The 26,110-nt window shown below is 43.2% G+C and overlaps 1 protein-coding gene across 1 annotated transcript in view; it reads right to left on the reverse strand.

The window, feature by feature from the left end:
- The window catches only part of fhit (fragile histidine triad diadenosine triphosphatase), a 244,010-nt gene that overhangs the window by 37,065 nt on the left and 180,835 nt on the right, over nt 1-26,110 (reverse strand). Inside the window, exons 4-6 of the mRNA XM_030373703.1 lie at nt 9,050-9,195; nt 7,031-7,060; nt 16-84 (exon numbers count right to left, since the gene is read on the reverse strand). Coding sequence (XP_030229563.1) covers nt 16-84; nt 7,031-7,060; nt 9,050-9,195 — 245 coding nt within the window. The remainder of the gene's footprint in view (nt 1-15; nt 85-7,030; nt 7,061-9,049; nt 9,196-26,110) is intronic.

Here is a 26,110-nt window from a genome sequence, read left to right on the forward strand (position 1 = left end):
AAGTAATCTCGTTACCTCATCGTAGACGCTGTCGTTCCGCTCAAAGTCGCCAACCTTCCGCGGGAGGATATGGACGTGCACGTGCTGGAACACACAACCAAGGTTTACATTCGGGAAACACAGTATTTTTAGGACCATCTCCAAAGAGCGCTTTACACCTGGGAAGGGACGACAGAAGCATGTGACAAGAGGCGCTTTCCAGAGAAGCTGTTCATTAGGATGCAGAGCAGCATTCACTGTCATGCCACAAGTCACTGGAGGCTGGGTCGCAGAAGAACACAACCCACCGAGCATGTTACATGGCATACCGCTGAGACTCTTTATTTTTATGCCCTAACAAGTTTAATTGGCTGTGTTTCTTTAAAGAGTTGCACATGCATAACATGATGGATGTGGTATTAGTGGAAAGATGCAAAAGGGTTGGGACTTTTTTCTCTGATTGCTGATGAACAATGAAATGCTTTGCATGGCTAATATGAAAAGTATAGTGTACATGAATAAAAAGTTGTGCAAAGAAGAAGACATTGGTATGCGCAGGCTAAATAACCATATGGAAATGTTTCAAAAACAACATGACGTAAATCGTTTTTGAGTTTCAGATGCAATCCACCATCATTAAAAAAAGAAAATAAGAATTTGATTTGGTATTCGATCCACACACTGAATATGTGGTTTGAATCTCCCTTGTATTCTACATGTTGAACAACGTTTCCGTAGCACAGCTAGGGCCCGACCGATATTGATTTTTGAGTGCCGATGCCGATTATTTTCAGAGAAAAATTACGATTACGATTTAATCGGCCGATTAAAAAAGAAAAAAAAAAGCATATAAAATGTAGTTTTTGATACCTTAAATATACTTTAAACACTTTTGACGAATATGTGAATTGAATGCAGAACCTTTGAGTACATTTACAGTGAACAATTAGTGTAATTTAAAATGTAAAATAAATAACTAACTCCCAATGTGCTGTGCTCGTGAGCAGTGACTAACACGTGCGTGCTGAGCAGTATGGTCTCAACGTTAGAGTCTACAGTATAACAAATTAACATGGCCTGGGACCTAAAGAAAAACAGGCACAACATGCTCATACAACGCGTCTTGTGTACATTGGTGAGGTGAGCGCGCAGCTGCCTGAGCGAGCGTGCTTTCATGTTGTACGGTAAAATTCAATCTCCTCTTTTTTACTCCGGCTAAAGTTGTTAGTTAGCTAGGCGAGTAGGAGCGCAATCTGCAGGATACTAAGCGCAATAACATTTAAAAAATAAAAAAATAAATCGGTTGTAATCTGCGTCTTTTTGGCAGATGTCGATTATTTTCAAAAAGGCTATAATCGGCCGATTAAATCGGCAGGCCGATGAATCGGTCGGGCCTTACACAGAACTGGCCGTCTCCTCGCTTCACCTCGTTTTACGATAGTGTTTGTGTAAACCATAAATGTTATAATAAACAAATTGTGGAGCATTTTGTTGATTCCTTAATTGCTACAGTGAGGAACAGCGAAGAGGGTGAATAAGCGTTTATAAAACAAGATAACATGTTTGGAGGCATCTGCTTTGTTGCCTTGTATTTTCTGTTTAATTAAGTCATTTGCATAATGGATGCATTATTAAATTTGCCTACCTTGAGGAAAACTTTGAAGCTGAGAAAAACAAGGCGGCAGAGCTATTCATCAAAAGGCCTTTCTAAACGGGCTGAATGTAGGAGATGGAGGCCTGAGATAACGCATTCACAGGGGGTCTGTGGGTGGCTAGAGCCACTAGCATAACTGATTACCCCGGGCACAGAGATATCACACTGGAGAACAGACCTCCACGTGCGGGTATTTCAGTAAGTGTACACTGGAAAAAGCCTTCTGTTGAACCAATTAAAAAAAACAAGGGTAATGGTTCACATCTATATTACATAACTTGAGCCAATGACAAATATATAGCTTGCCTCAAACAATATTTCCTATGTTCATAAAAACAAAATAATACAACTTGGCACCAAGTATAATTCTATTCTTTGAATGAAGTTAATACATTTAAATCGTATGTTAAATCCTAAACAAAAAAATATTGATTCACTCCAACAATTGTTTCTCATTTAAGAAATATCTATCAGAAATAATTTGTTTTATCCAATCAAAAAGATTACAATTTAATCAAACAATTGTTTCTCATTTAAACATGAACATTTTTAAAGATAAAATATTTTTGTATACATCATCATCATTTTATCCCGCTCGGCTCTCGCTGCTTCATGGCCTTGGGGCGCTTCTGTCTGGATTCGACATCACATCACGACATCAGTCAGGGTTAGGTCAAAGACACCTCGATACTCTGCTTGGTGAAGCCGGGGATCGAACCAACAACCTACAGGTTACCAGCCAACCCACTCTACCACCTGAGCTACTGCCACCACACAATATACAATATATATTAACAACATAAATGGAAGAGTTAGACCTACTCCAGACCTCCCTCCAGACACAGACAGACTGTCCTAGCTCACAGAACCAGTGAGTCATCGTCACTCTGGTCAAGGCTAGTGCTTTCACCTCAAAAAGTCGCCAAAAGTCACCAATAGCAGCTGAAAAAGAAGCTAGATTTGTCGCTTGTCGCTGTTTTGAAAAAAAGTCGCCAAAGGGGTCTGAAAAGTAGCTAAATATAGCGACAAAATCGCTAAGTTGGCAACACTGCGGTTTGGTCCAGTAGTCGTAAGCGTCTTTGTATTTAATGCGCATGCGCAGGCTTGTACGTAACCTTGAAATTGTACATTTGTCTGAACAAATATTTCTAAGATGAGCTCCTAATCAAATATAACAGTGTTTTAGGAAGAAAACAAAAAAAAATTATTTGGATTGAATGACAAAAGTATTAATCAGTTGAATACACAACCTTAAAATTTTACATTTGTCAAAATGGATATTTCTTAATGAGCTCCTAATTAAAAATATCTATATTTCACAGTATTTTGAAATAAAAAAAAGTTATTTTAAAAATAAAACAAAAAATGTTTATTTGAATTGAATTACAAAATAATAATCAGATGAAGTACGGCTTAAAACCCTTTTTCCAGTGTACCATATGTGCAAAGAGGTGACATATTTTAACACCTCTGAAGAAAAAAATTTACCTATTGGCAACCACTATATTTCCTGTCCATGAAACTATTTCCTGGTATTAACTGAAGAGGTGGGAGGCACCGGAGCCAAGCGCTAGTGTTGCTTGTCACCTTTCATTGTTTCATTAGGGACGTCTTTTCTGAGACGAGGAAAAGAGAAGAAAATGAAACATCAAGTTGATGGGGGTTGAAGTTGTCATTTTCAATCACGGCGGCGGGATTGCCAGAAGAAGTCTGGCACCGGCGGGTCGGGGCAGATGGTTAAATTGCGGTCACTCCCCACAGCGTCCTTCAGCTGGCCTTTGGAGTCCTCCTGACGCTACATGGGTCACACTGAGGGAGATATCGTGTCTGTCCTCTGCTGTTCCCAAAGGTCATGCATGCTCAGCATGGGAGCAGGCCCTGCATGCAGGCTGGGCCCTCCAATCACCTCGCTGATGCATGGGCTTATCTCTGCATGGCGGCTTTAGTCTGTCAACCATTGCTGCCTGATTGACTGACACAGTTGAGTCGGCCTCTCAGATTCCGTTATTCGCACAAATCAAAACAGATGCGACTAGACACAATCGGGAAAAATGCCTGCCAAGGAAATGTACATGTGTTGATGGTGAGACAGGTGAGTCAGACAGGCTCCTCAATAAGCTGGGGACTTCATTAAAAGGGAAGGGGCCGCGAGTCCAGCCGAACACCAAGGAGAAATCCTGATTAAGGAAGTGAAGGCAGTGGAGGGACGAGGGGAGGGACTGCTCCTACAACAGTGAACGGTGAACCAACCTCACCTCTTCGAGGCCCAATTGTATCTAAGGACTGGCTGTACCTTTGTTTCACTTAACTCTCCAACACAACTCTGCAGGGAAAAGCAGCGGCTGGAAGCTTCGACGCAGCCTCTACTGATGAGATTATTTAATGTCACAGGCTGATCGATTCAATAAATTCTGCATTCATTAATTTGATACATTGTAAAAAAAACAAAAACGCTACGGAGCACTGCTGGAAGTAAGATGAATAACTAAGCTAGTAATGAATAATATGTCCAGCTATGTCACTGTGATTATTGATATGATTATTATTTGGATCATCATTATCATCGTTTTACTACTATTATTATGCACACTAAAATTAAAACGGTCAAAAAATTCATGAGTTGATTGATTGAAATATAAATGTGTGAATTATTATTATGAGAACAAGACCCTGGGGATACAAAACATGAACATGCCTGTCCACATTATTTATGTCTGTGAGTTAAGCTGATGAGTCAGAATGGGTTATTTTGCTCCACATATGAATTATATAACGTGTGTCGGTGATGCCCAACGTGTAGCATTGCCTTTTACTCTCCCTCTATCAAAAGCAAGAATACCCACACATACAAGTACAAATATATGCTACAACAGCATGCAGAAGTGGTGTTACAAGGGAATCTAGATTCATAGTCAAACTAAAGAAAGAAAGATGTACCATGGTATCAAGGAAATGGCTCTGCTTTTGACAGTTAACCTTTTTGTCTTTAAGACCACAGTAAATACATTTTAAGGGAATGGCCATTTTGTCCTGGACCCTCAACCTGACTGACATTTAACCCTTTCAGATGTAATTACGTTCAAGCCAATATTTAGATAAAGGACCGCTTTTAAAGAGGGAGGGTTTGTGGGAGGATGTGCATGCTACTTTATGGATGCTTTAATATAGATATTAGTAGGCCCCAAACACAGCATTTGAAGACGCTCCCGAAATTCAGCCGTGGTGCAGAGTTACAGCCACTACGAGCCAGTCGCACATTGAGCTTTCCCCAAATGCGCCGTTTAGTGTCTGCAGCTTTAATGCAAATGAGGAGGAAAAAAGGTGGGTCAAGGAGGAGGGTGTGGGTGTGGCCCTGAGCAGCTTGCAGCCACGGTACCATGCGCTCTGTTTACAGAGGATGTATCGCAATGGCGAGGCGCACACAGCCTTTAGCCGTGTTCTGCAAATATTCTACAACACACGGGAGTCCTGGAGCTCTATATCTAAATAATATCATATTGTACATAGATATCTATATGATATAATATATATTAACACGGCCAAAAGCTGTGTGAGTCTCCAGACGATATTATGAATCTCAAACAACCGCGTTGTGTTCTCCGACGTCTCTGGTTCTTCAACGTCCACATCAATCTGAAGTAGACTGAACCACGACATTGAGGAGAAAGGGATTGTTGCCAACGATTGTTGACCACGGTTGTCTCCCGCAGGAGCCTCGCTGCCGAGGGACCACCGCCCCGGCAGAGGTCAGCACTTAGGCACCACCGCCTCCTGCAGCGCCGAGGCGGTGGTCCCTCGGCAGCGGGAAGTAGGGCTCAAGCGGGAGACATTCGCGGCCAACAATCCCTTTCTCCTCCATGTCATGGTTCATGTACTCCAGGGAGTCAAAGCCAAAGTTCCTTTCCCCCAATTCATTCTCAACCATGGCTTAGATAACCCCCACTACGAGTCTCGTTGTGGAAATACCAGAGACGAGAGTCCGACGTGTTATGCGCCATAACACCAACAGCAGAACGGTTATCCAAAAAACAAGGAAGTGTACAACACTTGCGTTACCGTCCTGGAGCTCTATATCTAAATAATATCATATAATACATAGATATCTAAATCATATAATACATATTATCACGGCCAAAAGCTGTGTGCGCCTCCAGACGATAACGACTTCGTCGGGTTCTCCCACGTCTCTGGTTCTTCCACATCAATCCGAAGTAGACTGAACCGCACGCTGCCTGCTGCCGGCTGCCCTCTGCCGGGCGGTGGTGCTTCGCGGCAACCGGCGGCAGGCAGCATGTCGCAGTTCATGTACTTCAGGGAGACAAAGCCAAAGTTCCTTTCCCCCAATTCCTTCTCAACCATGGCTGAGATAACCCCAACTCCAGTCTCGTTGTGGAAACACAAGAGATGTCAAAGAACCGACGTGTTATGCGCCATAACACCAACAGCAAACACTTGCGTTACAGTGGCAGGCCAAATTCTCTGGGCGGGCAAGGCAAACAAAGGGGAGTAGGTTGGATCATTTATGACGACATATGGGACCACATTCCAAATCAACGCGCTTGAGCCTCCGTTTTTTCAAAGGCGAGCAGAACCCCGCTCGTTTTAAACCGAAAGCAAGTTTTAGCCACTGGGGGACCATAGGCAGGCTAGGGGAACCTTTAAGGTCTGTGGTGCACCTCCTCACTTGGCTCCATGACCTGTTTCATATGCCCTGCTCTAGGCCTGGCACCGGGCTCTACCAGCGTCTAAACACAATAAAGAACTTAACTGAACAGGATCTGAGTCCCCCCCCACCACAGCCCCCTCCAGGTGCACCTTGGCGTGGCGCGGCTCTCTCTTAATGGTCAATTCCGCGGTCACGTGGGTCTTCAGTAATTGGTCCCCCGCTTGGCTAAGCAGCCAGGAGGGAGAACGGACTCCACAAATTAAATCCACTCCAAGAATAAGAAGGGAATTGATAAGAGGATTTGACGGAGCATCCCTTGCTGGTGCTTCATGCTACTGTGAAACCCTTAAATAACAGAATTAGAAGTCAATTACGGCTTTCTGTCGTCCATCACTTTAAATGAAAGCAAATCTTTGACTGTTTGGATGGAGTTTGAACACACTTGGACTGGGAAGGGCATCACAGGAGGTGGACTCCATCTCAGAGTTAGGTTCTCTGCATAAGTGACGGCTGATCTCTGACCCCAGCGGGTCCTCCGCGCTCCGCCGCGGTTCATCCTAGAGCCGCGAGCCTCGGCGCTCTGAACAAAGCCTCCAGAATGCACCTCTCAATAATTCAGCAATGCCAAGAGTTTAGAAGCCACAAATGACGGACAATGATTATTTAATGGTGTGTAACAGTGACGGAGGCTTCATGGCGGATTTAAAGGCAGTGAATTATTAAGCGCTCACCTTCACAGTTTGGCCGGCTTCAGGGCCGTCCTGGTGGGAACAGAGGGAGGTAATTAGGAAGAGTTGGGAATTCAGAAATATTAACATTAATAATTCATACAGGATTATACTTTCAGATGAAGCACGGCACCTTACTTTGTGTCCTGTATAAAATTGAAATAATATAAATAAATAAAAGATCTTTGCCTCATTGTCTCTTACTTTTCCTTGAGTTTAGTACGTTCTGTGTGTGAATATGTATGTATATATATATATATATATATATATATATATATATATATATATATATATATATATATATATATATATATATATATATGTTGTTGTTGTTGTTTTTTTTATAAAAAGATCAATATCAAATTATCAGAGACCAATATATATTATCTATTTAAAATTCATTATGTCCGGCTAGGAATATGTAAATCAAAAATATTTGTAGATTTACATATTCATTAGTACACATGAAGAAACATGCATGCTTAAAAAAATGCTTTCCTCAACATGAACAATGTTCCATGCTGTAGTAGCACGGGTATAGCGCCCTGCTGTAGCATGCATTGCGGTGTGCTGTAGCATGTCATTTGTAGCGCCGTGCTGTAGCATGTTTAGCATTGTGCTGTAGTATATGTAGCACTGTGCTGTAGCATGCGTGGCACCATGCTGTAGCATGTGTATTGCCCTGCTGTAGCACGCGTTGCGGCGTGCTGTAGCATGTGTTGCGCCGTGCTGTAGCATGTTTAGCATTGTGCTGTAGTATGTGTAGCACTGTGCTGTAGCATGTGTAGCGCCGTGCTGTAGCATGTTTAGTATTGTGCTGTAGCATGTTTAGTATTGTGCTGTAGTATGTATGTGTAGCACTGTGCTGTAGCATGTGTAGCGGTGTGCTGTAGTATGTGTAGCACTGTGCTGTAGCATGCGTAGCACCATGCTGTAGCATGTGTAGCGCCCTGCTGTAGCATGCGTTGCGGTGTGCTGTAGCATGTTTAGCGCCGTGCTGTAGCATGTTTAGGATTGTGCTGTAGTATGTATGTGTAGCACTGTGCTGTAGCATGTGTAGAGGTGTGCTGTAGTATGTGTAGCACTGTGCTGTAGCATGTGTAGCACTGTGCTGTAGCATGTGTAGAAGTGTGCTGTAGTATGTGTAGCACTGTGCTGTAGCATGTGTAGCGGTGTGCTGTAGCATGTGTAGCGGTGTGCTGTAGCATGTGTAGCACTGTGCTGTAGCATGTGTAGCATTCTGCTGTAGTATGTGTAGCACTGAGCTGTAGCATGTGTAGCGCCGTCCTGTTGCAGGAGGATGTGCTTGGCAGGGCTCTCCCTCATTGTTCTTGTTATGATATAGTAAGTGACAGCTGATTGGCGCACAGCAGAGAACAAGCACAGACCTCCTTTAAAGTCCAGGTGGGCCGTCCATCTCCCGGCCCCCAGGCTGTCACAACTAATCTCACGTCATCATATCCACCCTGCCACCCTGCCACCTCATTCACAGAAAATAATATCCAGGTACCCCCACCCTCCACCAACACCTCTGCCAACACCTCCCCATTTCACCTAACCTGTGAAACGATTTTCTTTGAGAGGGCTGCAGACGCTGTTTTGATATTAGCATATATATCACTGGTTATGCAGAGCAGGCCAGTCATAGTGATGAAACTCTGTCAGAGTCGGGAGGAGGAATGATACTGGCTCCGTATTTAGCCTCCCACAGTCAAATAGGAAACGCTAATCCAAGCTCAGGGAATGGGCTCTGCTGTCCGCCTTGACGGGAGACGACAGAGCACACTGGTCAACCGTTTGTGGGAATAAGACCCATATCTGTTTGAAAATAAATGTCTGACTAATAAATGGGATTTTGTGTACTTTAGTGGTAAAATAACTGGCAAAGACGGTTCAGACACGTTGCCATTCGTCCTAAAAGAAAGCCGTAAAGAGCATACCAATCACGACCGGAACATAGAGCCAAGAACATGCTGTTGATGGTGGGCTTTTGTACCCAGTGTGTGCAGGACTGAGACTCACCTGGATGGAGATGGTCAGCGAGGAGGCGTTGAAGTGCCTTTCCACCAGCGAGGCCACTCTCTGTGTGGTGCTGAACAGGTCGGCCACCTCTTCTGGGAGGAGGTCCCTGAAGCGTTCCACCGGCCTCAGAGGACACACCAACACATCTGAGCGCTTTGTCAAGGAACTCAGCCCCAAGGGTCGGGATCAAGAGCTATTCTATTGAGCTGTTTCGGACCATAAGGATTCACACGCGGACTACAGCTGTAAACTAACCAAATAGGCTAAAGCTGCTCATTTTAATGTACAGTTAATCAAAGGGGACCTTCCAAGAAACTATAAACAAATCAACTAAACTAAACTAACCATTAAAATCTAAATTGTTACAAGAATTACATCACTGGTGGCTGTTTTCGGATCCGTATGAACATCAACGATGTATTTAATTAATTTAACATTACTGATAAATGCAGAAAATGGAACCACAATGTACTTTGAAATACTCAAAAAAAGAACTCAAATCATTACATTTTATAAAACTGTTATAAAGCATTATTGATCTACAAACACCCATATAATCAGCCTCAACCTGTAATACCAGTAAGAAGTTTTTTTACTGGTGGCTTTGGAGAACTTCTGAACACTTGTGATCAACAAAAATGTAATAACATTAAGAAGAGTTTTTACTGGTGGCTTCAGAGAACTTCTGAAAACTTGTGATCAACAACATTGTCAGCCAGATTATGAGTAATTTCTGGAAAAGAAAACTACATTAACTATGTTGCAGCTCGATCAAACTATCTCAATTCGGGAAGTAATAGCTACATTTCATTGCTTGCCTTTTATTGAATCAAAGCATAATTGGAAAAGAAGGAGATGATTGCATTTGCAAAATAAAAAGAAATAAGCGACGATTAATTAAAAAAATTGCACCTCCCCCTTACCAAGAGGGCTTTGATCATTTTAGGACGTGTAAACCTGTAAAACAACACAGGCCGTGTTGTTTTACTAACCAACGTGGGGGTGAGGAGCTGGCTGAGGGGTGCTGAGATGAGTTTTCTTTAGTCATTAGAAAAAGAACATATCATAACAGCTAGAAGTGGAAGAGAAAAGGATGGGGAATACAGTCCCCTCTTTTGGAATCTTTCCTCCAGCATTTGATTCATTCCGGCTTTTGATGACATCTGAGCATCACAGCAGAGCGGTCCCATGAGGACAGCACTCATACCAAGAGAGACGCTCACACTAATGATCGGCTCCGTCCGACCCTGGTTTCTGTGTGATGATCCTCACTGGAACTCAATCAAGTGTCTGTGTGCTGAAGGAGATAGCAGGCATGGGAGATGGAGCGGGGCCAAGGGCAGAGGATCCGCGGAGAACTTGTGGACAAATGACGAAGCCAAGCTACTGAAAAACTTTGACAGCCGTGGAAACTTCTGTGTTTCACTTCCTCATCTTAATAACGGTCGAGGTGGGAGAGAAATGGAGAGAGAGCGGACGAGAAGAGGTCTTTCTTCGTCTTTGCCCCATTCAATCTGATCTACACATCCCAGGACAAGGGCGCATTGTTCATTCCACAATGTGATCTGACTGACTGGCCAGCTGAGGATTGTGTGTGTGTGTGTGTGTGTGTGTGTGTGTGTGTGTGTGTGTGTGTGTGTGTGTGTGTGTGTGTGTGTGTGTGTGTGTGTGTGTGTGTGTGTGTGTGTGCGTTCGTGCATTCAGATTGAAGGTCTTGAGTATCTTGAGTAACAGGTACAATCTGCGGGGGTGTCATTATTGTCTGTCGCAAGCATAATTTGACTTCTTTGGTCTAACCCAGTCCCGGTGCATGTAACACGTGCAAGGCAGAAGATTGATTTTACATTGCTAATGCAATCACTTCTTTGAGAGAAAACATCTGCTCCCTGAAAGCCACCCTATCATATTTTACACAGTGCTAAAATGACTAGTCCAAGTACATTTTCACATTGAACACACACACACACACACACACACTGACTCCCACCCCATTTTCATTATAGGGTGGTAAGATTGAGTATCCAGATTGGGATGAGGAAGATGAAAAAAAAAATTCTACTCCACAATTGGTACAAAGAACGTCTGATGAGAACATGGCCGACACTCTTTTTCTGACACCGAGCCCGGAGAAATTAAAGTAGCGCTGTCTTAACGTAATCTAATGCACCAATTACACATTTGCATCTGAGGCGTGACCCTGCAAATGGAGGTCATATGTCAAGATATGGATGGTGTCTGAAAGACATAACCAACATTAATGTTCCAGCAGCACTGACAATTCACCACGGAGCCACCGATGTGGGGGCAGTTTCACAGAAGAAACAAATGACGTTGTGTTCCCTGAAGCTACCAGCAATCTACGCACCATCAAACTATATGTTGGTATAGAGAGACATTGGATTTATCCATGTGTGTAAACAGAACCCCTCAACCTAAGTGTGTACCTAGCATAGCAGAGCACCGTCTGAGGAAGAAGCAGCGTATGAGAGCGCTAAAAAAATCCCAATCATGCAAGGCAAATGTTAAATGGATTGCATTTATATAGCGCTTTTCTAACCAGTGTCCCTCAAAGCTTAACAATATTTCCTAACATTCACCTATTCATGCAAAGATTCACACACCGACGGCTGTGTCAACCACGCAAGGTGACAGCCAGCTCTTCAGGAGCATTTAGGGTGAAGCGTCTTGCTCAGGGACACCTCGACACTCGGATAGGAGAAGCCGGGGATCGAACTGTCAGCCTTCCGGTAACCAGCCAACCAGGTCTACCTCCTGAGCCACATGCCGCCCTGGGGTAGTTAAGGTAAGATATGAAGACAAAAGGATGTGGTCGGAGACAACCTACTGGGGAGAAGGCAGGAGGTTTAAACCTTCTAATGACACCACATCTTCAGGTTAGCAGGAAATTATGGATGGGAGCAATCCTTTGGGAACTGAGACCGGAGTTCTGAGCCTGTATCTATCACTCAACCAAAGATGACTCAAATATTAATATCAATATGAAAAACAAACAAGCTAATTAATTAAGCTGGGAGTTGTGAAAAGGTCTGTGAGAAGAGGGAAACAGAGAAAATCTCTCATCAAGCAATTATCTCAACCTCTGCAGATCCAGGTCAGCGCATGGTCTGGACCCATCAGCTACTGCATCATCAGGGACCATGAAATACCATGTATTAAAGACACATCCTGCTCTGAACTTTGGCCCACCATACAAAGGTCTCTCAATGGCTCATCTTGCACTTGATCCATGAGGTCAACTCTATCGCCAGGTCTAACATTGTGAGTATAATTGCCATCTCAGGGTTTCACCAGGATGATTGTTACACCGACGCTGTGGAAAATCTTGAGCGTTTTTCCATTAAACCAAAAATATATTTTGGTTTGGTGTAGATGTGGTCATATTGTTGTCTATGTCAACTTTGGGTTTCTGTAATACTCTGGAAGGATCTGATGAGTGAGATCCGATGTATTCAAGTCAACTTACATGGGTTAAACCGGTTTAATTTAGTCCATCCATCTGGATTGCTGTTTTTATAACAGATGTGACGCTTATTGAAAGCAACTAACGATAAGTACATTTTTCAGTAGAAAACAGACGGCGTGTCTGGACACCGTGCGACCCGGTTCTACTCTTGGGAAGCGCTGCACTAGCATTGTGCTGCAGGCCTTCACCTCTCAGAGTCTATAGAGCCTGAAGCTACAGTGACCACGCCCACCTCTCAGAGTCTAAAGAGCCTGAAGCTACAGTGACCACGCCCACCTCTCAGAGTCTAAAGAGCCTGAAGCTACAGTGACCATGCCCACCTCCAAAAGTCTAAAGAGCCTGAAGCTACAATGACCACGCCCATCTCCCAGAGTCTGAAGAGCCTGAAGCTACGGTGACCACGCCTCGACTGCACAACAGAGCCTGCAGGCGTCACATGACTATTTTACCAATGTGTTTATTCAGTTATCTATGCCGTTGGTTTATGTGTACAAATTATTTCTGCCTCAACAATAACTGATTCGTGAAATAATTTGCAGTGTGTACTGATCTGTGCAGCGGGAACCCAATACCATACGCCTCAATATGACTAGACGTGATATATACAATTATATATATAAAACATAATAAGATAAATATATTACATATATATATATTATATATATATATATATTATATTTATAAAATAGATATAAATTATATATTGATATATTGATATATTATAAGCATTCTAGATCTTTGTGTGCGTGTGTGTGTGTGTGTGTGTACTAATTTGACTGGCGACCATCTTTCTGATGGTGTAACAGCGAGACAAAATTTTGCAGGTATAATCCCAGACACAGAGTTCATGCTGGAGCCAGCAGAAACCAGGAGAGACCAGGGGAACACTCCTTTACCTAAACCGCCATTACAACAACAAATTGTTGAAAAACGATTCTCTCTTTGTCTCTCTTACACACACACACACACACACACACACACACACACACACACACACACACACACACACACACACACACACACACACACACACACACACACACACACACACACACACACACACACAGGGTGTAATGAAGGCGGCCCAAAATGAATCAAAATGCCCTTTTCCCTTGGCAGCTCCAAATCCGGGATGGCCAAAACAAAGAGATCCATCACGGGCGCTCTAACAATTGGCTTTTCTGCCTGATTACAGCTGGCCCACGCAGCCCCATAACCCCCTCACCCCCCGCAAAATGACACACAACTCCTGACATGAGTATTCATCCACATACAATCGGTAGGTTTTCCATCAGAATAAATGGCCAGGACTTGAGGAGGTGCGTCCTGTGTGGGCGTGAGCCTCATGATGAAGATGAAGATTTCAAATGCTGAAGGGTGAACCAGGTGTCACAACTGTATAAGTCTTGTTTATTCACTATTTGATTCCCACAATAAACATGGTCACACTCTGGAATTGCATACGGCTTATGGTATATTTAATCAAATCATATGAATTACAGTTCATCAAATATTGAAGTGTTATTATGTGGGTTTCATGCTTAATCAAGGGCTGTTTATTCACCCCCTAATGGCGTAAACTGGATAGACATGTTCCCTTTATTGATACAAAGCTACGACCAGGCTTTTACAACACGTGTGGTACACATTTTGCAACACAAATATAAGTGTGTTATATATTCTAAATACAGAAATGATAGATGCCAAAACGTCATAAACTGAGCCATGTGACATTTTTCAACATCAGTGCAAAATGTTTGGAATGAAATGTGTCAACTCATTACAATATATATATATATATATAAACGACCCTGCCAACCCACTTATGTCCTCGGAAGCAGAAGGAAAGATGCAGAGAATGATCCAGTGCAGCTGACTAACAATAATTTAAACAATCCCTCTGCATTATGTATTCCTCCATTCCTCCCAGAGCCGGCCCTAACTACACGCCGACCGGACGTGTGGCCCTAACAACAGGATGTGTGTGGCCTGGTCCTAACCACAGGCCAACAGGACGTGTGTGTCCCTAACCACAGGCCAACAGGACGTGTGTGTCCCTAGCCACAGGCCGACAGGACGTGTGTGTCCCTAACCACAGGCCGACAGGACGTGTGTGTCCCTAACCACAGGCCGACAGGACGTGTGCGTCCCTAACCACAGGCCGACAGGACGTGTCGCCAGACGGAGAGCAGCCAGCCACGGGTTAACCGTGCGGCAGACAACAGTCAGCCATGACAGCTGGCACAGACAGAGCGGGAGAGAAATAAATGCTCCCGATGATGTTGCTTTCAGAAGAACAAAGCATTGTGCTCGTCAGGAGTCAGCCGCAGGCCAAGAACATCTCCTCTCTTCAGTGTTCAGCACCTTAAAGAACCATCAGTCTGGCATCACACAACGACACGCTGCAGGAAGAGACAGCAACGAGCAGGAGGAGGAGGGAGGGTCTGAACTACATTTTTAATATTCTCTGGATGCGCTCTGAGGATGGATGCATAGGTGTTGTTCCGCTCAAAATTAAGAACTATTGAGGCAGAACACTGTCATTGGTGTGAAAATTTAAGGACTTGGCCTTTGATTTATACAAAGATACAGTAAGACCCAGGGGGGAAATATAACCCACTAATTACTTCAATATGTGCGGGATTTTATACATATAAATATATTGTATATACTATATATATTATATACTATAAACTTCAATTGTAAACCGTGTGCCATAACAGTAACAGAATATACAGCGTTATGCAAGGTATTCAAAACCTGCAGGAAATGTTGCTTTTATAAGCCACCATGGGGATATTTCAAAAGATCCTCTCTACAACATCACCGACTTCTCTCACTTCAGCATGCAATGAATCCAAAATCTAATTGTGCCCATACAATCACTCAGGCCTAAATGACAGCGCAGCAGCAGCTCTATAGCCTGTAGGCTTGGGAGAAGCCTTTTCACAGGCGCCCAGCCAGCAGCTAAACATGTGATCTATGATGGGAGTGGAACCTTTACCTGAACACAAGGGCGAGCAGGCGTGGAGCGATGCCTCACAATTGTAAATACAAAGCCCTCTTCGCCAGGTAAATTATTCACGGCCCACGTTGCAATGGTGATTTATGATTGAAATATCGTCTCTCTCCTAAAACGCTAACAGAACTAGGGGATAAATAATCATATTACCAAGAGATGCTGTGCTTGAAATTATGCACACACTACTCTATATTCGGCCCATAAAACTGACATCAGCCCCTGTAATTCTTGATGGATATACAGCGTGGGGAGTCATGGACCGAGCTCTGAGGCAGAGGAGGTGCTGTATAATCCAGACCGTGATCTGTGGAGAGGCAGCTATACTGCACTATAGATTTACCACTTCTACAAGCTACATCAGAGCTATTAGAGACAACAAAGGATTGTGAGCTGCTGAACAAAGCTTGACGCAACTCTATATCATTTGTTGACATAAATTTTTGTTTTCACATTTATGTTAACTTTTCTGTTCGCGTTCACATTTCCTCTGTAACTATTTGACCCCTGCCCTTAATAATTGTCATGGTAATAAGTAACCATACGACTCAATACCAAACTCTTTGTGATCCAAAATGGATTCATTTAAATGTTAGGCACTATAGCAATACCTCATGCACGCGGTGCTCTAAACTCAAGGCATGGAGAGCTAGATAGGTCAGAGAAGGCCTTCAGAGGATCATTTCTCACGCTGCCACGGCTGGATTGTGCTTTTAAAAATAGAATTCTTTCTCTCCCATCAATAACCAGCAGAGCCCTCATTCAATAGCCAGGGTCTCGGGCAAAGTCGGGCTACACAATAATCACTTAACTGTCAGCGAGGATTAGACAGTCTAAGCCACCCTAAGACAATTCACAAGTCAAAGAAAGAAAGGGAGAGAGAGATAAAAACTGCCGTGGTGGAGATTTACTGTGACATCTAACAACTGGGCTGCATTGTCTGGGTAGAGAGCGGAGAAAGGAAGACAAAACCTGTACTGAATCATGTGGGATAACCAATACAACCCTCCGCTCCAAAGCCCTGTCTCACCGGGATCACAGCAGGGCTTTGTGGAAAGCCAAAGATGGGTGTAAGGGGTTTAATAATGCTCTTCTATATAGGTCGGAAGCTGCTCCACTAAAACCCATGTTGTAGATTCATTAATGAACCTCAAGAAGCTGTCCGCTGCCTTTCCCCCATTCCATTAGTTCACGAGTTGATTTAGTAGCGTTATCCTAGGTTTATCTTGGGAAGAAACAAAAGGAACAAGGCAACTCAATGTTGTTTGGACAGGTATTTAACCAGCTGGGTCTGAACACAAATATTTTGTTTGATTTGAGGACCTGAAAGAATGTACACACATCTGCCTTAATAACAACTTCAGTAAATTCCTTCCCGCCAGATGACGAGGAGATAGTTGAGGCCAATCCACACAAAGCGTGTGGATTGGCCTCAAAAAAAGCAAATAAGTACTTCACAAATGTAGGAATTTGATTTGAATATAAATTCTACCTGGAAAAAAGCTTAACCCGCTTGATATATTATAGAAGTCTGTCACGTAAAACAAACTACCACTCCACCACGCCAGGGCTCATCAAATATATTCCATTTTCCTTTAAGATTTGTCCTCAAACAAATACTGATTCTGTCAGATCGATTTCAACACAGCTGCTCCAACGGGCAGGAGTCTGGACCAAGAGAAAACTCATTGCCTTGGAATTGGCCTCCCTGTCTCAGGAATCAATCAATGCTGAACGAGCCTCTGAATATGATATGATTAAACAATGTGCGTCTGCGTGTGTACACGTGTGTGCGTTTGCTTACACGTGTGTGTGTGTGTGTGTGTGTATACGTGTGTGTGTGTGTACACACATGTGTGTGCATGCATTTGTGTGTCGGTGTCCAAACGTGTTGTCCATGTGTTTGTGCGCATTCGTAGGACGTGCGAAGAAGCGAGGAATGGCAGGGCTGTGTATCAATGTTTGTAGCTAACATTCCCAGGCAGGGGGCTGGGCTTCAGACGAGGACATGGCATGGCCCACTGTGCGTGTGAATCTGCCATCTTCATCTCCGACTCCTTATCTCCCCCTCCTCCACTCCACGGTGCAGCCTTAGAGAGAGCTGGAGCTGTCAGCGCCGAATCAGCTGCTCCTCCAGATCACAGGGTTAAGACAGAAACGCCGGGAGCTGGGAGACACAGCCCGGTGGAGGCAATCAGCCTCGTCAGGGAACCGAACACGCCAACACCTCCGCGTCCTGCTGACAACCTCCTCCTTTTGTGTCCATCACGGCTAAGCCCGGAAACTTCCTCTTAGCTTTGTCGGAGGAATGGAGCAAAGAGACTTTAGAAAAATGCTGGAAAACTAATCAGCGATGCAAAAAATAGACAAAGACCTTGACAAAGAAACTTTGGTTCCCCTTCACCATGCCCCTGAGGGAAACCTGTCGGTGTTTTTCTTGCTAAAGTCAGAGGTTTTTGTTTTGATGGGGAAAACAACACCTCGTGCGTCTCTGTTTGGCATTAGATGACAGCAGACACACAGCTGTCATTTGCGGCAGGAATGGCAGTTGTGAGGAATGACAAAATGACAAAATGGATCCCAGTGGCGTGTGTTTGTCCTCGTCTGGGGCCCAGGATGAAGGATGGAAGAAGGTGGGAACAATGAGGATCACAGTGGGAAGAGAAAACGATGCTCCTCCTTAAGTGTGAAGGATAAGTCATTTTGGCCTGGTTGCTCTATTTGTATTACCTGCAGTCAAGTGAAGGTTTTGGGTTCAGCGTTTGAGTTCCTCTGTATAGTAGGAACGGATGAGATATGAAAGCATCTGAAGATAAAATAGGAATCCAAACATTGTTCTGCAGTTGAACTTCTAACATACTGCTCAGAGCATTCTTAATATCTGCCAGGATTATCCAGTCCAATCATCCACAGGGTAAATTAGGATAGAAATAGCATCAGATGATGATTGATGTTGTTTGATGCAGTAAAAATCTGCTTGTTCAAACTTCTCAGAGAGCGACACTTGGTCGGACACAATAACAAACTGACCGGATCAAAGTAAAGTAAAGAAAGCAGTTTGCCTGCACGAATGCTTTCCATAATGTAATCTGAGCCAGTCGATTGCAAAAACAAGAGGACACCACCTTGGACCAAAAGGATTTTATATTTCAGCCTCTTCTTTTGGATTAGGGCGTTCTGGCTCTATACACAACCCTCAAAATGTTTTAACACAAATGGAAACACAGATTCAATATATCTTTTACACAGTCTATGTTCATTACAACCTCAACAGAGTTTTATCTTAACCTGCTTGTTACTGCTATAGTTCCATTAGTTCATGAGTTGATTTAGTAACGTTGTCCTAGGTTTATCTGGGGAAGAAACAAAAGGAACAAGTCAACACAAGGTTGTTTGGACAGCTATTTAACCAGCTGGGTCTGAACACAGGTATTTTGTTTGATTTGAGCACCTGAACAAATGCACACACATCTGCCTTAATAACAACTGCAGTTTATTACTTTCCACCACATGATGAGGCGTTATTTGAGGCCAATCTACAACACAAAGCGTTTCCCCTGTGAGTGTCGGCCCCTGCTTTCCTCTGTCGTGTGAAGCTCTAACTTACACAACCCTCAGCAGTATGATGGTCCCCTGCTGTAAGCAGAGCCAATATGAACAACAGTTCACATGTGACACACAACACTACATAAGCTGACCTCACCTTTTATGTTGTGTTGTATCTCTATAGAGACATTAGTTTGAACGCTATATCCAATTGGAAATTGTAAAAAGGAGACATATCGGGTTTGGCTGCTGTTTAGGGAGGGATACTTTGTAATACTTTTTACTTTGTAATAAGAGGCGTAAGGGTCCTCTTATTACAAAGTAATAAGAGGAGTAAGGGTGTCTCTACAGAGAGGAGTGCTGCTGCCCGTGGGCAGGTATACACCGTGAGACAAACTGGACTCACATGGTACCTGCCAAATCGTTAAATCAAATCAACGCTCCAACTACAAAAGGGGCTAGGGAGAAATGGGATTCTCTAAATAGACAAGCGCACAGCAGCGATATGATCCTTTAAAGATCTATTTCAGATCAGATGGCGGTTGTTCCTGGCGGGGGGGCCTCATGCTGAGTGCCGGGAATCTCCCCCTTCCCGGCGAGCCACTCAACATCGGCTCTTTTAGTTTCAACAATTCAACCCCGGAGGCTCGGATAACAACAAAAGCATGTTCTGTAAACGTAAAATACGACCACTGGACTACTGCACAAACCCTAGTCAGCCAAGAGCCGGATGACTAGTTAGTGGAAAACTATGAGGGGTTAGTCCTAATGTTGAGTGTTTTGATGGCTCAGCTCCTTACAGAATAGGACTCATGTGGGTCACCATGTGGTTAGTCCTTTGTCAGCTCTTTACAGAATAACATCTACATTTAGATTTAGTTTCCATGATCCCATACTATAAGCATTAATAATATTGTACTTTGTACTAAACTGCATGATAATGCATTCATTCTGCATTTATATATTTTTATGCCTTTCTATTTAAGATAAAATGAGATAATCTTAGAAGGGACTTCAGATGTGATAGCAGCTATAGCAATGAGAATGAAACACAGGAGAGACTACGGGTAAGAGTAAGAGCACACCCAAGGTAATAAGAATACTAATATAAAGAAGAATCAAAATGAAGGTAAAGTAAAACACTGAGCAGCTGGCCCAAGACATCTGCACTCGATATCTGAAAGACTGAATGACGATCAATATAACGTATGGATAGAGCCCATCAATAAATAGTATCAATTCTGTCACTCACTGGGTATAGATGTGCACATGTGAATAGGAATGATTAAATTAATGAATATAAGACTGGATGTTTATGATCAAGAGTCCATGGAGGACGCAGTGGTCAAGCAGGGTCAAGCGCAAGGGAGGTCCACAAGGTCTCACGTGGGGTCAAGCCTTGGCTGTGGAGCCTGATGGCAACTAGCACACAGGACTGGCCTTGTGGGGTGGCGATGGGAGAGAAGTCTCTGGTTGAATGGGCTCCTCATCTTAGCTAGCTCATAATAGAGGGGATCAGAGGGGTTCTCTAGGCTAGCGTCCCCACTCCTCTCCAGCTCCAGAGCGGAGTGGCAGGATGGGGCTGGAGGTCCAGATGTGTGGCCTCTGGGGAGTATTTCGACGGCGGCACCATCCACACCCATGTTTGCCCGTTATATATAATGGTATTCAGACTGCAGGGGGTAAGGGAGTCACTCACCAGGGGGAGGAGGTGCTGCAGGACCAGGCACTCAAAGACAGTCATGACCTCTGAGGTCAGTGCAACTGGCAGTATGCTGGCCTGGGCGTTCTTTCTTGGGCTCTTGCTGAGTTCATGAGGGTTGGGTGGTCAAACATTTTGAAAAACAAGTTGAGCTGGTTTGCTCGTTTCGATCAACAGCAGTGCTTGACTTTTTGTAATTTAGTTATCTTTTAACCCCCCAGACACACACCTCCCTTGAGCCGGTAGCCTGTAGTATACCCTCCATTCTGTCTTTGAACACACTGCACCGTTTTATTGCAAATCCATTGTGCTGTCACATCAAGTTGCCTTTGCATTAAAGTGCTCTAACAATAGAATCAGACCAGCCTTTTGGCCTCTGTCCTTGTTTACATGCATTTGCATCCAGGGCTGAGCTCCAGCTCCTCAGCACTGCTCACAGCGGGCTCCTGTTGGCAGCCTGTGGCCCGGGCACTGACTGGTGGTTTGTCCTCCCCTTAGCAAGGGTCCATGCTGCAGCCTGCCATGGACGTGGGCCTCCAGGAGGAGTACGAGAGAAGGAATAGGGAAGGAGGTGAACACTAAATACCCACTGCCCTGCTCGAGCCATGCTCTAAGGCAGTTTGCTCATCCAAACACGGCCAGGGAAACGTCCAGAATAGTGCATGGCGCCTGCTGCAAATAAGAGTGCCGTTCACACCAGATTGACCCTGTATTACGAGGCAGAGTCAGATCAACAGCCGCTAAATTTGATATCAAGTCAGCCAATAGGCGTTTTCATCAGTCTTAAGGTCCAGTCAAATACCTAGTATGATGGTTGCCTGGTGGACCCAGCAGGTTCAGGGCCTCTTTTACCCAGCCGAGTGTTCTCTGGGGGATGCTGAGAGCAGACAGACAGAAGACCACCTGGTGGCTCCCACCTCATTGGGGGGCTTTCTCACGGTGGTGAACAGGTGCCTGATCGAAGGGCCTTAATCGTTGCTAGGAGCACTGCCGGCTTGGGCTCTTGGAAGGACAACCATGCTTTTAGGGAATGGATATAGCAGTATGAAGTGGTAGTATCTTTATATGCAATACAGCACAAAAAGCTCCGGTAGAGCTGCTCTTTAGCATCGCGCTAACCGGGGCTAACAGAGCCTGTCTCTTCCCGTCCTATTAACTGTACTTATGGGAGAGAGCCCTATTAAATCTGGATATTTTAATAAATTGGGTGTTATAGGTTTGAAACAACATGTCCGAGTTATTTGAATGACAGAAGCTCCGCTAGCTCGATGCTAAAGGGCTAACCGGGGCTAACAGCCTGTCCCCTCCCGTCCTATTAACTGTATTTATGGCTATGCCTTTTTCTCTTTACAATATGACCAAACACAATGGCCAGAGGACCAGCATCCTTTTTTAACTGATAAACAAAATAATCTTTGAGTTCTACATGTTCTAGAAATGTTCATTAATTGACAGTCCTAATGTTTATTTTCTTGTCTTCTGATTCTTTATTACAGTATGGAAGGGGAGATTTGGAGGTACCTGGTCAGGTCTTGGTCAGCCTTCAAATCCCAGATGTGGAGACTGCAGGGATACCTCACAGAGAAGACACTAAAGAGCCATCTCTCATTCATGACTGTATTCAGGACTCATTGGTTTGCGAATGACCACAAAGATGCTCCCATAGGCAGATTGCTGCATGGCATTCACCACTTATTCAAATTGAAGAGGTTGAAGCAGTCTTCCTTGTGGTCACTTGCCATAACACTGTCATGTGTTTTATGAAAACACAATCAGTAACATTTAAATTGAGTTGATGTGGACGGCTCTTTTTTTTGTCCGATTTCTTCAGTGTTCAGTGCCTGTTTGTGAGATATGCATTGTTTGAAAGATAAGCCTTTGATTTTGTTTAATTTTAATATGCCTTTCATCAACAGTGGTTTGGGGTTTTATAACAACAATTAAAGTGCTTAACTACTGGTGAACGATGTTGCAGAACCTATATGGTTTGTGTTGATTGCATGGAAAAGGGAATAACCAATTACAACTTATATGGTAAGAGCCTGGTAATACCATGGAAACAAACAAGGCTTCCTTTTACAGTACAGTTTCAGCTTAATTACTGGGTAAATTGTCGTGTTTTAAATGGTAACGTCGCAGAACGTACATGGTAAAAGTGTGTGTTGAATGCATGGAAAAGGGAATAATGTATTACAAATTATATGGTAAGAACCTGGTAATACCATGGAAACAAACAAGGCTTCCTTTTACAGTACAGTTACAGCTTACTTACTGGATAAATTGGTGGGTTTACTTGGTAACGTTGCAGAACGTACATGGTTCAAGTTTGTGTTGACTGCATGGAAAAGGGAATGTATTACAAATTATATGGTAAGAACCTGGTAATACCATGGAAACAAACAAGGCTTCCTTTTTCAGTACAGTTTCAGCTTAATTACTGGGTAAATTGTCGTGTTTTACTTGGTAACGTTGCAGAACGTACATGGTACAAGTTTGTGTTGACTGCATGGACAATGGAATGTATCTTTTATAAATTATATGGTAAGAACCTGGTAATACCATGGAAACAAACAAGGCTTCCTTTTACAGTACAGTTTCAGCTTACTTACTGGGTAAATTGTCGTGTTTTATTTGGTAACGTCGCAGAACGTACTTGGTACAAGTTTGTGTTGACTGCTTGGACAATGGAATGTATTATAAATTATATGGTAAGAACCTGGTAATACCATGGAAACAAACGAGGCTTCCTTTTACAGTACAGTTTCAGCTTACTTACTGGGTAAATTGTCATGTTTTACTTGGTAACGTCGCAGAACGTACATGGTACATGTTTGTGTTGACTGCATGGATAATGGAATGTATCTATTATAAATTATATGGTAAGAACCTGGTAATACCATGGAAACAAACGGCTTCGTACCCAGTATTTAAGAAGATGTACCATGACACTAGAGGAAAACTTCCTGCAGAGGTTGTTACCAGGTAAGTAATTCCATAGTGGTAAATCGAATAAACCCTTCCTAAATGGGTGTAGCTATGAATAATAACTAAGAAAAAGTATTTTATTGGAAAGCACTATGCTAATTTCTAGATAGTACATCATTAAATTTGGGCTGTTACCAACATAAACCTTGGATAATAGGTGTTTATAAGAATTAGTTGCCTAATTTCTTAGGAAGTACACAATATCAGAGTTATTACCAACCTAAAACAGTTACAACTACACGCTACTTAGTTGAGTTGATGGGTAATAGTGGAGGTTTTACTTAGTACTTCAGCTGTAATTCCTCTGTATTTACCTTCTTATAAGCAGTGGTAATTACACAGTAATACACTATAATTTACCGGATAATTCCTCTGTATTTACCTTCTTATTACCAGTGGTAATTACCCAGTAATACACTATGATTTACCATGTATTTACCGGGTAACTACCTCTGTATTTACCTTCTTATTACCAGTGGCAATTACCCAGTAATACACTATGATTGACCATGTATGTACCGGGTAAATACCTAGTAATTAGGGGACTGTAAAAGGAAGGGTTACCCAATCATCAATCAAAGGATTAAGATAAGATGGACGGGCTAATGGGAGAGCTAGGACAGAGTTATAAAGACAGATGTATTCAGAAACAGAGGAGACACTCCTTAGAAAAACCTTTGGGTGCTTTGTGTGAGAATGTTAGAGACCTGGAGCTAGAGTGGGGGAACCTTTTATTTACAAATTTTGATGAACTCTGCAATTATACCAAATCAAGTCCCATCAAATCACCAGGGGTCTTCACTTTAATAATGTGTTTCCTTTCATTCAAACATCCTGTTTTGCTGTGTGACCGTCTTTCCTGCAGGAGGAATGATGAGTCCTCTATAATTAAAGGAAGGGAATAGGACTTAAAAGTATCCACACATTCTCTCACACACATTCTCCCTCTCACACACCGAACGATACAGAAGGTCAAAGCCCCTGCAGCTGAGATGGGGAGTGATTTTTCAAGGCCATTTCATTATTTCTAACATAATTTGGGGGTCATACAAAATGATAAATTAACAATAAATTATGTTTTTATGGATCGAAACATCAAACTGGGCTCCGATGCAATGGCAGACAAGGCTTCTTAGCGATTAGCTTCCTTACAACCACACTTGTCTTGTTGCACTTGTAATTTAAATGGCATATCGGTGATCAGATTCACTGGAACATTGAGCCATCACACTTGAGAGAAGGGTGAATGTTAGTTTATTTCTGTGTTTAAAACTGACTTTACAGAGGTTTTTAGTAATTCCATTTTCATTTCGGTGTCCAATGCACATTGAGAGCCACATGCCTCTATTCCCGGCATGGGGAGTGACCAGTAATTCATTGAAGATTAGATCTACATAATGCAGACCTGTATTCTGAAGTGTTTAGTTAAAGTGTTTAGTTAAAGTGTTTAGTTCAAGTGTTTGGGTAAATACTTTTTTTTAAGTGTTTGGTTAAAGTGTTTAGTTAAAGTGTTTAGCTAAAGTGTTTAGTTTAAGTGTAAGAAACACGTTTTTCAGAGAAATAATTGAATGTGAGACGGGATGGGACTTTTCAAGGTTTATAGCATGCAGTGTCCACACACATAGATCCCTTCCATTGTAGGTTGGTAAGCACACTCTTTTTTTCTACATGTCTTAGTCAGACAGTCCCTGAGTCCCAGTTTGCTCCCAGCTCTCCTTTAACTAACTGGGCTCCATCGCAGCACCAATCTTTCTGCAACTTCTCACTTCAATACTAACTTTCACACCAATTGCCGCTGTTCTCGCTCCCTCGCCCCTCATTCTATCAGGGTTCACCACTACATTCTTATTTACTGAGACTGCATCTCAAGTCCTCAGGCTCCACTGTAATTCCAGTGGGTGGCCTAAAGACATCTGATCTGAGTGTAGAGGTAGAATAGTAACACTGCTGTTCTACAAGGCCCACTTGGTCAGTCCACCACGACTCCCTCTCCAACAGTAGACACAGGGGCCAACGTCCCTCTGGAGGCTGTGAACAATGGGCTGAAATAATAAATGAGGACAAAATGTGTTTTTAAACTAAAACTGAGAATTCCATTCCAAAGCATGCAGTATACCTTAAAGGGATACATCACCCATTCAGAACCGGCGTTCTATCATTATGAAATCGCTATTGTAATATCTAAAACAACGATTTTTTTTCCCTCAGTCTACCCAGTCTTCCCTTGGCCCAGCTTTCCTGATCTAATTTTCTCCCGAGATGACATCAAATGACGCGTTTGACCTCATCTCGGGAGAACTTTGCTTGCCTGCTAGAAGAGCCGAG

Source organism: Gadus morhua, chromosome 13 (genome assembly GCF_902167405.1).
Source record: "Gadus morhua chromosome 13, gadMor3.0, whole genome shotgun sequence".
NCBI lineage: Eukaryota > Metazoa > Chordata > Actinopteri > Gadiformes > Gadidae > Gadus > Gadus morhua.